Source organism: Echinococcus granulosus (assembly GCF_000524195.1).
Source record: "Echinococcus granulosus chromosome Unknown EG_S00016, whole genome shotgun sequence".
NCBI lineage: Eukaryota > Metazoa > Platyhelminthes > Cestoda > Cyclophyllidea > Taeniidae > Echinococcus > Echinococcus granulosus.
In genome coordinates, this window is record NW_020170396.1 from 361,633 (window position 1) to 377,275 (window position 15,643).

Below are 15,643 nucleotides of genomic sequence, written 5' to 3' on the forward strand. Positions count from 1 at the left end.
TTTCCAGCTTCCACCCACACTTAACTTGAAATGCGCCCAATAAAATATAATCGTATGTATTTTTAAACTCAAATGTTAATAAAAAGCCTCCAAGTAAAGGCTGACGGTTAAGAAAAAGAAGACACTGCAATTAATGGGTTTTCTGTATATGCTTGGAAACTCTACTCACAGTTTAAAATCAGTAGTAATTCAGAAAAAAGGCAGGCTATGAAGCCCAGTTGGACTTTCGTGAACCAGTTGATAGATTCATTTTGGCTTTTTAGTTGTCTCATTTCCCATAGACACTTCTCACTTTGCAAATTAGCTTTTGCATTACTCTAGGGCTTAAAAAATATCTTTGATACTCTTGTTTTTTGCTGGTCTTAATAAATAACAGTCTTGAACACTGCAAATTATCTTATTTGATCGGCTATGTTTTCAAGAAAGTCTATTATTCTAACTGAATGCAAAAAGTTCAAAAGACGCTCTCCATCATCCAAGCGTTTATTTGATTTGCACAACACCTCCTTCCTTTGTTAGAAACGCATTTAACGTGTCAAAACCGACTAACTTTGTCCCACTGCTCAAAATCAGTTTGCGCCGCATGTAGCCCCATTTGTAGAATAAGCAGCAATGTTACATTACATTGCTTGTAAATGGTTAGGTGGTGCCCAAGTTTTCTTTATCCTTGTTGAGACTTGAAATTACACAACCGCACAGCCTACAAGTGAAGTGAGGATGTAAAATTCTCACGCCTCTGAATTCCGACAATCAATTAGGCTGAAGGTTTTACGAGACAGTAATACGTGATCCGAGGGTGAATCCATGAGAACAAGAAGTAGCCACGACGCAAGACAAGAGGAATGGCTGCATCTGGTGAATATTTCACATTTCTGCCAACAAGGATTTTACTTGATAACTGCACTTTGCATTTGAAGGGAAAATTTTGGACTCTAGTGACAGCAATTGCGAATTTGTCTAGATTCTGTTTTGCAGACCTGTCAATTTCCACGTCTATCTATCGCCATTAATGTGGAAGTAACTTGAAAAGTTACTTGAGTTCCACGCCATCAGATTTTAACTTAAAATTAAACAGCGAAAGTTTTTGGTGATTAGCTTCCTGGGTGCGATGTCAAAAAAGGAAGGAGGTGTTGTGCAAATCCAATAGACACTTGGAGGATGGAGAGCGTCTTTTGAACATTTTGCATTCAGTTAGAATAATAGGCTTTCTTGAAGACATATAAGACAAATAAGATAATTTTCAGTGCTCGAGACTGTTATTTATTGAGACCAGAAAAAAACAAGAGTATCAAAGATACTCCACAAATGTGATTTTTTTTCCACCTGGCTTGCTGGCCTAAGTTAAATATTGTAATACGTCAATTGTTCGTTTAATTCTCAGTTTTGCTAAAAAGGCCACTGAGGTCCCCGCCACTGTGCTTTTACCGGGCCGTCCATCATCCGTACCATATTAATGGACCCCAAGCCCTTCTGTTGGTCAAAATTGCATATTCTGTCCTAGTTTATGCTCTTTTTTAAGTCTTCAGGGAAGTCGCAGAGCTCTACAATGATCCATATTGTAGAATGCAGCCTGCTTGTTTGGGCGCTGCCAGTGCTTACGTTTGGATGTTCTATCTCATTGATACTCACTAAGCTTTACTAAATATCCTAAGCGCAATCAAATACTGGCTTCACATCCAGTCTCACTGGTGAATGGAGTGTAAAACCTTTTAATGATATCGAGTTTTGATCGTGCGATTTCAACTTATAGCAATTTAAGGCATCCTCCCTTTCCATACATTTAATTCCTGTTTCCACTATCTCAAAGAGTGGTTTTAACAAACTAAAATCAGGAATTACCTTCACGCATTATTTGGATTCTCAAAAGTGAGCCAATTGAGCTGATCGATTTAAAACTGTAGCACAACTTAAATATCTCTTATAACTTATCAAATTTGCTGGAATATTAGTTCTAAGTGGATGTTACTAACAAAATTAACCCTTGAAAACACCCCAAATCGTTCTTCCTTTTGGCAATCTCCATGCCCTTGTGCCGTAAAATTGGAAACTGTTCTCTGAAAAAATCATCAATTTCTTGGTACTTTTCTAAGCTCTCTCCAGCTAACATGTTGTAACGCGTTCCCGTTTAAGTCGATACTGTCTACTAAGTCGTTATTCTGTGGTAGTTTGGGGGTTAAGTAGGTTTAAGTTTGTTGGAATTGATGCACTTCATTTCCTAGTGGAAGCTACCTCCTAATTCGCCTCTTTTCTACTAACTCATTGAGTCTACGGTAATGAATGTTAATATCATCGAAAGCCTGATGCGAACAAACGACAATTCGGTGTGTTAAATTAATTTGAGTTTGCGTAGAACCTCGTGCTATCCCCCCCTCCCCACCACCATTTACGCCAAAATTCGGTAGACCAATTCTGAGAGTTGCAGAACAGTGAAATAGAAATCGGCATAAGCTATTAACTTAAGGGGGAAATTAAGTTAGATTTTACCTGGGAGTTCGGTAGCCATGTGATTGCCGCAGTGGCCGTTAGTCATTGAAGCACGGCGTGAACGCCGCCCCCCCCTCATCGATGCGTCGGAGGGCCTCATCTTGACGCTCAAATCACCGGTTGCGCACAGCAATTATTTCTCAAGGTTATTAGTGCGATCTCGTCAGGCCTGCATTGGCTCCTAGGTTGTCGAGAAAGTCGCTGCTTTCTAGGCAATAAAGTAGCCACTTATTGCTACCCATTGCATGTTTGTGTGTGTGCTTTGACGATTGTACCGGAATTTACCCACACCGTAACGATGGTCTACAGCAAGCCGCACTACTTCCTCGGACAACAAGATGCAGGTTAGTTCGACTTGCTTATATCTACGGTTGACACTCAATACGCTCACCACTGTCCAGGTAGACTTGATCACCAGACGCGACCGCTAGCGTCAATCGTTTCATTTCAGAGTAATAATTTTTTTCCAAAATGGAAGAGGAGCTTCAAAAATTTTCAATAAAATGGTAGTCATATTTGTTGTCTGATGTTAGGCAGTGTTTTGCCAATGGACCTCGACCCTTCCCCTCAACAGCCCCAAGCTTTTACCATCGCGCCTATTCGCTTTGCAGGCTTTTTATCAAAATCACGCTTATCTCTGGCACTTTTACCCAACTCCAGCGCCACTTTGGAAGAGCAATTTTACTCTAAAATGTCGCTTATTTAGAGGCTATAACTTAAAAGTCCATTTTTCCCCTTTAATAACTAGTGACAAAATCACGGTGGAATTTGGATGGCTCTTTTAATCTAGTGATTTAAATCTCACATTTTAAAAAACCCTAGATGATCTGCATTGTGTGGGCGAAAAAGCAGTCGTCATGTTTTTGATACCTACCTTTGAAATTATCCATTACAATAATAAGAAGTGGTGATTATCTGATCAAGGTGGATGGATTGTCTAATTCAAACCTATTGAGTTGTTGATATTCCGTTGATTCAGTACCGCTCTCTTCCGTTTAGGGTTGCCACTGAAAGGAAGATCGCAATCTGTCCTTGACTGTAAGTGCATGCACAAACCCGTCTAACTAACCACTGTCGAAGAAGCGCCTAAAAGTTATAATTGTCTGCATGCATTGGTGACAGCTCACCGACTTCTCGTGATGCTAGAAATACACCTACGAGCAGCATGTATGAGTGGTAAAGGCAAGAACTGTAAGGCTTGCTTCGACAGTAGGCGGTAGGTAGATCAGCTTCACTTCCCAGTATCTCTCTCACGTGAAAACAAGCTCATGATCTACATGAGTTTGACTACTTTCTTTTGAAACAACCGCTCATGTGATAGCTAATTTCTAACCAAAAGTGCACACTTTCAAGATTTCAGGTTGGGTTCTCGCATTTTTAGAAGGCTACCATGAATGTGGCCAACTTTGAGATTAAAACTTTCTCCTCATAAATTATGCACCATGAGCGTGCGAGAACTCCTTAGTTGTTTCACTTTATAGCCACGCTGTTGATGAAAAAGGGAAACCCTATCCACTGCACCAACAGCCAAAGAAACAATCTAAATGGTACCAAAGGCATCGTGTAAGGAACTTGTGCGTCCACATGACCACCTACATCGCCTCACTTTCGAAGAGCGGAAATTACAGCCCCCCCCCTCCTGTAGCACAAGCAGCTGTGGTAGAAAAATCCTGACTTCATGGAACCAAAGTGGATCACAGATATGGGAATAGGAAATATCCTAGGGATGAACAGTTAAGTGATGTGGCACGACGGGTCTACAATTACCAATGGCTGCGCGAAATGGCAAAAAATACCGCAATCTTGCCATTTTGTGGTTAAATGACATCGCCACTGTTAGGCCACGGGTAATTAAATCCCGGAAATCTCATTTTTTGAATGGTTTTCCCTTCACCAATTGGTTAGTTGGCCTTCGAAATGTGCCACACAGCTGCTCAAGTGACGGGATGGCTGTGTGATTTCACAAAACCATAAACCTAGCCATTATCTCATGCATTCTCATTTCCAGTAGGCTTAATGCCCCGGAATAGCGTAAATACCGTGTGAAGTTCTCACTATTACTTGAGCCAAGCCTCACAAGCTGTCGTGTCTCGATAACTCATGAAGTATGGGGGTATTGAGTGGATTGCTCCATGTCACGACTGCATCCACCTTTATTCGCACTCAGTTTTGAATTATTTTATCCATTCATTCGTAATGTTTGGGTTCCTTGTTCGCATTTTATGCCCTCAGTTTCATTCTGTGATAGCTCTAACGAATGGGTTTCTCCTTGATTTCCCCCCTTGGTTCAATTTGCATTGCGCGTTTCGTTTTCTTAATATGAAAGATTGTTTTGAGAAGATTTGTTACTCTACACCAAATAAGTGTAGGTACGGATCCACATAGCTCATTGTATCCACAGAGCAGAGCTTTAAACGGGTAAAATTTCCCCACTCGTTGGTACTTTCATCCACCTCAAAAATTTGTTTCTGTTCATTATTTTACAAAAAAAAAGTCGAGTAGAACCGCACCTCATAATGGGTTTTGAATGGACTAAAAGCAATTTTGGTTCATAATCCTTCCATCCTTGCTTGTAGTACGACCTTATTCTGGCGCCTTCCCTCGCATACGTAAGTTTACCGCAATTCGTGAGTCTTAATGTTAGAAATTAGTGGAAAGTCACAGTCCACAGTTTTATGAACCGCTTAAGGTGAGAGAAATGAAATGCTCACGTAAGACGCATGCAAAATGCCGATCAGACCACTCACTACATAATCAGGAAGGCATTAGTCTTAAATTCCTCTTCAATTTATGGCCAAAAGCAAATCCACAAAGGGTTAACTCATACCCGCCATTCCACGAATGAAGAAATAGACTAGTAATTTCTTTTTCATGTAGATGTGCACTCCCCATCGCCGCATGAAAGTGAGTTTTCATATTCCGTATAAATGGGAGGTTAAAATGAGCCTAGAGCAATCTAGCCGGCATATTTAGACCTCCTTTCTCTACCTCCTTTTTTTCCCTAAGCACTGCACATGAATCTGCTTTAGTTGGCAAACAACGCTTTATTCATTTTTCTGCTTTTAAAGCAAATGCTTCCCAAATCACATGCACGATTTCCGTTGTAATAATGATAATCTAAATCCTTTATCACAGAACACTACTTGCAGGAGTATACCAATGGAAGAGCAAGGGGTGAGTGGTTAAGTGATGTATAGAAGCATTTGCTCTATGCGCTCACTGACGCTGCTTTCCCCCGTTTCCCTGAAGCTCCAAGTCCTCTCAAGCCGGCGCCAAAAACTTCAGCCTTTAAATCTGGTGTGTTTGCCTTAATCTTGTTAATAGACGTGCTCCTTCCCATTTAGCACTTTGGATGGAAAGGAACGCACATTATATTACCTGCTCTGCGATCAGGCAAATTCATCCCCACGAACTGGATAATTGCACACACGAAAATAGAACTTCTCTTGTGAAAATTTGAGACCACAAAAAGATTTCATGCGAAATAAATTCACTGAAATAGGTCAGGGCAGAGCAAGTTGCACCACCCCATCGAGCACCTCAGGGCGACATCTAGAACTCATCATTGGATTGGATTTGAGAGGAAGCAGTGTGAGGGACGCCTTTGGGGGGGAGGGGGGGAGTAGAGTGGATCCACTTAATTTTTATCCTATTGCAGGTCAAACAAAGCCGATCTGGATAGATAGGAAGACAGGGCGTGGTAGGTGACAAAAATTAACATCACGTACCCAAATTACCCGGAGTAAATTAAGTAATATCCATTAATCCTCGGCATTGAAGAGCTCACCCACTGATTGCTGAATGTGCTTTTGTTTCCATGGCCTAATCGTGCATGCCTCTCGTGCTCCTTTTATGCTGACAAATGTAGTGGTGAAGGGGCCAGAAATTCTCAGTAAGTTCTCTAACTTAACAAGTATTTACAGGAATTGTGCACACGAAACCAGTGTACACAATAATCAGCATTATTACCACCTCAAGAAGCCACCACAACCCCCGAAAATGCCAACGTCTATGCCACTAACACCAATATTCGCATTGCTCGCTGTCCGCTTGACACGCTTAATAGCAGTGAGGATGAGAACGCTGTTTTCAAGAGCTTCAAACAAATATAAAAAACAATTTATTATGTTTTCGGGGCTATAATTACTTCCTCACGGTTTAATCAACACAAACAATAAGTAAATACATCCAACTCAACACTCGTAACACCTCGATACACGGCTCTGACGCTTTGCTCTTTCTTTTTCCCAGAGGGTGAAAGGCTGATTCGATTTGAGGATTCCACCACAACTGGTATGTTTGCTTATGTTGCCAAAAATTGGAATTTACCCCGCATTCTACTTTACGGTTCACCAATAAATGGCTAATTTCACTGTCAGCAATTTGTGTTGTGGGCCGAAATTGTAGCCAAATCATTTTACGATTGCTTTAGACTCCCAGTCAACTGAAACGGGTAAGTTGGTTAGCTCTATCTGCGCCACTTCACCTGTGAATAGAATTGTAAAATTGTTTTGGCCCTTTTCAAAAATATAAACCTTATGTATACCTTATTTGGGGTTTTAGTCCACCGTTTAAGACCAATGCCGCGAGTCAACATTGGTAGGCGAGATATGGTTAATCATTACCACATTTCAAAATGACTATTAGCTTTCTCATCTCTCATTTCCTTGCTCACTTTTGCAAAGTACTTTCTACTTAAAGCAGGGAACTTTTGCCTGTTGGGCAGACTATGCTCATTCATTTTCGATAACTCATCTTCATAGGGGGTCGTTCGCCACGACACTCCCCAAGGCGGACTTCTAGAAGTAAGTCTGTGCGATGCTGCCTTGTAATGCGCAACACGATTTTCAGAGTATTGGAAGCCGTAATGCCATGGAAATTTATGGTAGCTTGCATTTGCTTTATCCACGAGACTGTCCGTATTGTTTACATTGAAAACTGCTTCACTGGTGTGACCAATTCAGCTCTTCCAAATAAAAAGTTATTTATCGAATGTAGCCCGGTCATCTCGCTACAAAAAAAAACCTTGAATACAAGAGGGAAGATCAGCCGTTAGCTGCTGAATTATGGTAGGAGTGGTTCCATTTAAAGCAGCACTGAAGCGCATTTCCCACTTCTAGGTGCGGCCAGACACTATTCTTCCAGTCCTTCCCGCCGAGACACCTCTCCGTATCGGCGCACCTCACCCACTCGCAATGACTGTAAATTCATGTTCACATTTATCTCTTCGGTTATTCCATGCACTACCCATTTAGTAGTCCATTTTACACGCAGGTCGTTGTTCTCTGGTATCCAATCCAAACTCTGTCTGTAGCAGTTCAATTGGATGCTTTGTGCCTCCAGATAATGCTTCATTTATTAGTTTAATAGGATAACCACTATTGTTCAATACTTAAATTAGTCACACATTACTTGCCACCTCAGAGGTATTAAGAATTATCTTCACCAACAGCGATAAATTCTCCTTGATCACATAAAGCGGCGACGTCGCCGAAAATAATCTACTTCCACTCATTGTTGTTCCAACCGAAATTTTATCGCCTCTGAAATTATAAAGTTAGCAGAGCACTAAGTTTACCATGCAGATTGATTGTCTGGGTCAGGTGAGTCATTTCCATCAGAAGGTTAGGCTAACACAGGATCTTGTCACAAGGGCAGTAAAAGATGGCACATGATGTTCCGCTAAATGGTAACTCAGTAAGAGGAGTCTTGGTTGCTGTCGACATTAATTGGGTTCCGCATTTGTTGATCTTCCAAATTTCTACCAATCTGGTTTAAGTGGGAATCAATAATCGATTTATCAATTATCTAGTTACTGACACCATTCATTATATACCAAGATCAAAGAGCATTCATTCAGTTCCAATAGGACCAAAATACGCTCCATATTACGAGCTTTTGGAAGCAGCTTTTAAAAAGCACTGTAAACTAAAATGCGTTTGAGGTGAAGGGAAAGGGGGGAATGCTATCCCACAAAAAATTAAAAAAAAAACTTTTCAAAGCACGGTAGGACTATGCCTACACAGAGTGGTCCCAAGATTTGTTGTGTTTACATTAGTAATAAATAAATAAACCTGAAACCGATTAACAGGTTATATGGGTGTTGCACCCCGAGACCCCGAGACGGAAGAAGGCATGACACTCGAGTAAATTACTTATTTACGCCCTACAGAAGGGCTGAGGGGCTACCGGTGTGGCCTAAGGGCCGTGCCGCCTAGCCTTAGTGGCTGCAAAATCAAAACGAAGAGTTAAGCCAATAATGAAAGAATAACGGGAGCAACACCTGCTAAGGTGTATGGCAGGCTGCACTTTTACTCATAAACTTCATATCCATACATAAGACTACATTGTCTGCTATCGTGAAATAAGCATTAAAAGCTAATTTTCCTTCCTTGTTGTAGATTACAGGTATGGAAGTTATGCAAGGTTCAACTCTCCACGTCGTTATTCTCCCAGTGAGTTCGGCTTAGCACTAAACAACTGCGTCGCCTTTACTCATAAGAGAGGCCAAATAAGCTTAACTGTAATTATTATTACTCAAAAATATTCCTTAAAATTTTTACTACAAATGATGGGCGGAGCAGTGATGTTGTTTTCTTATTCCGATAAATGCAACATTCATCTCAATGACTACCAGTACTGACTGAAATGGGGTTAAGGAGGCAGCATTACGCCTTGTAAGATATTTTGGAGGAGGCTACAATTTCTGTAAATGCATTTGGGCACGCAGCACCTTTCAGTTACAACCCTTCGTTCCGTCCCCACCCCCGCTCCCTACTCAGCTTGACTTGATGTTAACGAACATTTTTAGGGTGTCTGTGCCCATGCTCATTAGCATGCACAGGTAATCCAGGTAATGCACGGGTGACCCCTGTACACGTCTATTCATTGCATTCCTTTTAATAGACAGTCCTAATGACAATCTGGGTACTTACTTTGTGCCAAGGCCACGAGCCAACTAGCGAAGTGCACCTCTCCTGATTTCCCACTCTATTTGTTATGCCAGCACCGGTTTAACAAATTATTTGTATATTTTCAGTAAAAATTTGCCTTAACCTTGATGCAAGCAGGTTGATTTGTGTCTTTAAAAATGTTTTTGGAAAATCAGGGTTTGACACCTCTTCATCATCATCATCGACTTCTTCGTATACTGCGAGCTTGCCGAGCTCAAGCTACTTCCAAACAGGTAAACAGTAAAATGAGTTTACTTCAACAAGTTTGCTTTGACTACTTAATGTACCATATCTACTATCTTAACGGTTTTGTTAAAACTTTTAACTGTTGAACCAGAAAATGGGCATCATATTGCTTTTCTCTCTCTTCAGAAGTTTCAGAAAGTGAAACATCGACCTCTTCAGGATACAATTCCGGAGGTGGGTTTGCATTGCTAATGCCTGAAAGTTAGCCACTTGGCCAGCTCACCTCATTTTTACACCCATTGCCATTGTCTTTTACTCCTTAGTAAAAAGGGTGGCATTCCTTGCGACATAATCAAGCTCTAAAGCAAAAGCACACACCACTTGAAATTGTTTTAAGTGCAATTATTGCAATTCCCTTTTGTTTATAAAATGCATATTATTTAAAAGTCATTACCTTGAGCATATGATAATCAAGCAAAAAGCAAGAAGTGAAACATGCAAATATTACCGGAAGAAAGCCTTTTAACATGATCGGAAATTTAGTCAAAAGCGTGGAAGTCCTTTTCGCCAAAATGTCAGCCCCTTCAAATACCGCAGAGTAGGCACCAGGAGTTGATGTTAAAAAAAAAATAGATTGACTTTCGTTTTAGTGATTTTGATGACATAAATCACTTTTTCAGCTTTCGATTGGCGGAATTATCATGGTGCACGATACCTTGGTCAGAGTCCAAGTCGTAAGTTTGCGTCCACCTAAGCATTGTTAATGTTCATTTCATCCGCCCTCAGCGATCAGAATTCATTTAAAGTCGCCTTTTAAAGTAAAGAAACAAATCATTGAGATGTAAAATTGCAAATCCATCCCATGCTTAGATGCCCCACAGTCCTACTATTGCAGTCCACAATCCATGACTCCAGTGGGTGGGTTTCAGCCACTTCGGGAACCATCCAAGCGCACACTCACCAAAATCCTTTTTTTTCTGTTTTGCATCGCCACTGCACCTGTCCCACAACCTCTCGCACATCCGATTTGCTTTAAACCTTTCTCTTTTGCCTTCAGGTACTAATAAAATTATCATGCTGAAACCGCGCTCTGGTCGGTCCCCTCTGCGTAAGTGGTCTCACCGAGCAACAACTACTGACATTTGCTTTGACGTTTACTACATGGCATTGTTTGGTATTTTCAGAGAGCCTAGTCCCCCATCTCCACCATTGTGGACAGCGTCAGAGCAAGTGCACCCACAAAGGTAGTCGTCATCTCATCAATCACAATAACCTTATTCACGGCGTCTATAAGGAATTTGATGTTTTAGCCTGCCAACAAAGATGTGAGCATTGCAAACCCCCGGGTAGGCCATTTTTATTTAAAATTTTCCAAATTTATCATTAAATTGCGTTCGGTGATTTGTCGGAAGTGTGGTAGACTACTTAACCGCACCTGTGACAGTAGAGTACCTCTGAAGTGTCAATGATTTTAGAAATGGTCAGATGAAACAACTTTGTAGCATGATGACAGCCTTCCATATCCCAGGCATGAACACCGAATGTTTGTGTGTGTACGGGAGAAAACAAATCAAGTGCTTGAATGGCCTTTGCCTCCATTTAATCCAGAATTCGATGGAAGCATATCTGGTGCTGTTATCTGACTTTCATATAACAAGTCGATGCCACCATCAACCTCTTTTCCTGATTTTCAGAATTCCGTCGCTCGGTCTCACGGCGCAGCCGTGCAAGTATGTCTTAATGCATGATTTAAATCCCTCCGACTGAGAACTTAGAAAGCAAGAATTCACCAGCAGCGCTAGTAGGACATCAATGCTAATGGTTTTTTTGTTTATTTCAGCCTCCAAAATTTTACCCCCGAGGCCTAGTTCTAATCTCTCGTTCTTTGAGGGTTAGTGATCTATTTTAGAGTTTAGTTTCCTCAAATTCATAGATGTAGCGTCGGCAGGTAATCCGACGCACCAAGGCTCCCATTACATAGATTGGGTTAGAAAACACACGAATTTGTAGCAATTTCCTTTTTCTAAAAAGTGTTGCCTTTACCCACAGAATTGTTTCACAGCTAGCTGTAGGCCAATATCTTTACATTGTCAATCAAGTTACCCTGAGTCTCATCTAATCAGACCAGTCAAATCTTGCCAATTATATGTCAATCGATAATGACCCCAACGGTTACTTTGCATCCAGTATTTGTTAGATATTGTTTGCTTTTTATATCTTCCTAGAAACCATTCTACCCGGTCCTAGTATGCCTCTGCATCCTGTCACTCCACTCCGTTATGGTAAGTGACACCTCAATGAAAATATTCAAAACCAAGTTGCCTATCTGGCGCTTAAAGAAAGGACTGTTGGTCCAACAGTAGTATGGTTGGTAATTAAAGTCCCCAATTCTCTACAAAGTGGGTGAAAATTTTTGATGGTAGCACACTTATTGTATGGCGGTTTATAATGAGTTAGGACAAGTGGCGAATTTCGGAATAAAGAGAATTAATGGCATTTTTATTATCTTAATTAAGTAGATTATTCTCTTCTTCTACCATTAAGATGAGAGTGAAACGTATTCGGATTCAAGCAGCTCATACTACGGTGAGCCTCATAAACTCATTCCTCTGGCCACGAAAAAAGATCACCATTAAGGCTGGTTATTTATTAAAGCAGTTTTATTCCTTTTTCAGAGGCGATACATTAAATTTTGATTGATATTTAAATTTGGAACTGCTTTGATGCTATTTTGGAGTGAGACGTTTTATCTGCGCTTTGAAATTCCAACATCTAGGATTATGCATTTTTATGCCACCCATGGTAGCTTATGGCCCACCTCATACTACTGTTAGTGTTATAAGTCTACAACCATTGAAATCTAAGCTCCAGTTAATGTCGGTAAGATTGACCACTTCAACGAAGGGGAAGCGACATCCAAACTGACTAGACTGACCAGCATCTAAGTCGCCTGATTATTAACCTGCCTTAGCCACATAGGCAAAAGAGAAAGTAAAACCACAAGTGGTGTACTACTCCTATCATTTGTTTTGTTTGGCATCGTTTACTTTTGAGTGAACCTCGTGTATAGGCTGTGGTTCTATTCGCTGTGGATATGGTAATCTGGAGCTAACTTTTTATTCATTATCACCACAAGCTATTACTCCATCCATGTTTTCAAGCCTTTTCTTTAAATCCACACTAACATTAATATCATCTTTTGCATAATTATTTAGCACTCCTTTTTTTGTACTAAGATCACTTGATTTCCGACACTTTGCACCTTCATTCCCCTGACAAAAGGAAACTGGCGTAACAACTACTACACTTTTACTCTAGTTCCGACGCGTAATTATATGCGAAATGCATCCCAAGTGAGAGGTAGAGGTACGTCGCCTCTTCCCCTACTCGTGTTGACTCTTGTGAAGCAGACTTAGACAAAGACCACGGTGTGACTAACCTCACTCAGGTGGTCGGGTCCAGCTAACTTGGTGCGCACCGCTAGATGTGCGCTCTTTATTCGGGTAGGCTCTTGCTGTCACCACTTGTCCCATTCGCCTAAGCAGCCTATCTCAGAGCCATTGAATAAAAGTTTAACTGCTTGTGATGTCCTAGAGGGGCATTATTTGTCGGCCTTGGAGGTAAAGCAGTTCTGCTAAATAAAGTCGCGTAATCATTCATCCAAATGAGGCTCCACTTTTAGCACTTGGATTTTGGTTGGAATTTTGGTAATGGATAGGAAATGTTTTTACCTTTTGAATCGGTTAAAATGGATGATAATGGACCCATCGGACGGTCGAAGCGCCATCACACCAACAGGGCGGCCTAATTACGAAAATAATTAAGCGCAACTGTTTTGTTTCTGGCGGGATGTAGTGCCGGTCATTTGAAGGCATCGGATGAAATGTAGGGAGTCTGTGCTATAAAAAGACAATTTTATGGTGTAGAGAAAAACAAAAGGACCCTGATCTCCTTACCACTGCAGTTCCCAACATTCGTTAATTAGGTTGAGCAGACTTTTTTTTAGGTAAGCCTTAGATGGTTACCTTGTCACTAAAGTGTCATTTTGAATGGATAGGAAATGTAAACACCTCTTAATTAGTCGCTACGCGTTTTATGGTGGACTTCCATATATATATATATATATTCCTTAGCCAACACTAACCCACATCCCCAGTGTTTAGAAAGTTCTATTTTCAATTTTATTTTTTGCCTTTTTTTAAGCACGAACACACGGTCGTCTTAATGGCAACCTAGAGAAATGGCTGAATGATGGTGAGTACAAAGTATTTCCTTTAGGCAGGTTCTTCACGTTCCTTCGCCTATGGTGGTAATTTTATCACAATCACGTGCCTTTTAGTGGGTTAAATTTTCAACGCCAGATGACTACGTTCAAGAAACAGCAATCTTGAGATTGAGTATAAGATATTCCTCATCTATTTTAGCCGTAAAAAGCAGCTATTCGCCTGCCGCCATCAACAATTTTAAGCAAATGTAGAGGTACTTGTTCCTTTTGATAAAATACATACTTTTTCCCCCTATTTGCGTTGAATTTACTCTGTCGATTCACTTTATTCATAGGTCGGGCGCTGAAGGTCGCAGGTACGCGCTGTTATCTCCTCCCTTTGTTTTGTAATAAGCTCCTTTTGCCTTTCAGCTTGGTAGATGTTGGCTCAATTGTTGCTGAGATTTTCTGTCATTTTGGAACAATTACAAAGTCTTTCTTGATACCCATTTTTGTTTCTGATCCCGCGCCCACTTTTTTGTTGATGCTCCATTTCGCCCTGCGCCCAATCGAGTCAACTGAGACTAAGTGACAGGGATTCATGTTTAGATTTTTATGCACACCATGTACTTTGGACCCGCCTGTTAAAAATTTTATTGAAATAAGAACGTGCTCAAATATCACCTTTTTATTTCATTCAATCCATGGTTAAAATTATTTTGTCAAGTGCCTGGAAAACCCCTGTTATACCTTTGTGAAAAGAACCATCATAGTGATCTGGAATAAAGAGCTGAGTTACAGATAGAATATAGATTAAAAATTGAAACGCTAAACTCACATAAATTCGTCACGCATTTATTTCGAGGTGGGAAAATACCTGGGTCTTATCAAGCACCAAAGGCTGGCAATGGGATAATGCAGAACATGGTCACCGAGTCTTGTGAATACTGGTGCCTTTTACAATGGAGTCTGGGAGTCTAATGTAGTTGTTTCAATGTGGGAAAGTCTCATTTTTTTCCACTGCGTACCCGTGCCCGTGAGTGCGTGGGGTGAAGCGTTGTGAACCTTCTCCGTGCCAATTAACTCCGAGTCCTTATAGGTAAGCGAAGACTAATAAAGCTTACCATGGACTGCCTTTGGTCTATCCAACGTTTGTTTAACACATGTGCTGTGCCACTGCATCAGCCGACCCATTAATTAGGAGATATCAGTGAATTTTCACTTTTAACTTATCACAATAGCCATGACGAGCAATTGCATCCATTGCTGACAACTTGTACAGTTGGCCTGGCAACGTGCAAGTGACTAAGAATCGCCGTATTTGTTTGTAAAGGCTGCAAGAAAATTTGAAAGGGCTGAGAGCACACGGTAACTAGTTCGACAAATCTGAGGTTTCCTACTGATTTGATTAACTTAAACAATTTAACTTAAATTAGAAGATTTTTTAAAAAGTTACCCAGCAATCATAATAACAGGTTCTTTTGTTTATTCCATTTTTAGTTTTCTAATTACCAGTAGCTTTAATATTGTGTAGAACCTCATTTGTAGGTGCATTAAGTAAATTCTGTTTTTAATGGACCAGTTGTTGTTACTTATAAGATAGTAAGTATCACGGATTCTTCACATGAATGTGTAATTCTGAATTCGTGAAGTAGAATTAAAGAATTGTAGGCGTCCCACAAATCTGGTATAATGGCATTTGAAGAAAACTATACGACTTATTATTTCGACCCTAAGACATTAAAACATGCCTAATAAAATCATTAAAGGAACTTAATTTATTCCTTATCGCTTATTTTTTTCCTTGAATTCTCTT

At 40.5% G+C, this 15,643-nt stretch overlaps 1 protein-coding gene across 1 annotated transcript; it reads left to right on the forward strand. All coding sequences in view use genetic code 11, as the record gives it.

Moving 5' to 3' along the window:
* Positions 1-2,782: 2,782 nt before the first annotated feature.
* On the forward strand, positions 2,783-14,419 carry EGR_03177 (hypothetical protein; the record flags this gene model as incomplete). Its single annotated transcript, XM_024492426.1, has 26 exons — positions 2,783-2,828; positions 3,484-3,522; positions 5,061-5,093; positions 5,362-5,388; positions 5,620-5,658; positions 5,734-5,781; positions 6,143-6,184; positions 6,736-6,777; positions 7,048-7,083; positions 7,248-7,289; positions 7,605-7,685; positions 8,886-8,939; positions 9,296-9,337; positions 9,593-9,670; positions 9,810-9,857; positions 10,304-10,357; positions 10,681-10,731; positions 10,808-10,867; positions 10,934-10,969; positions 11,318-11,353; positions 11,464-11,514; positions 11,849-11,905; positions 12,168-12,209; positions 12,694-12,775; positions 14,184-14,204; positions 14,260-14,419. 26 exons carry the CDS (start codon positions 2,783-2,785, stop codon positions 14,417-14,419), a joined length of 1,347 nt encoding a protein of 448 aa, XP_024353100.1.
* Positions 14,420-15,643: the final 1,224 nt, after the last annotated feature.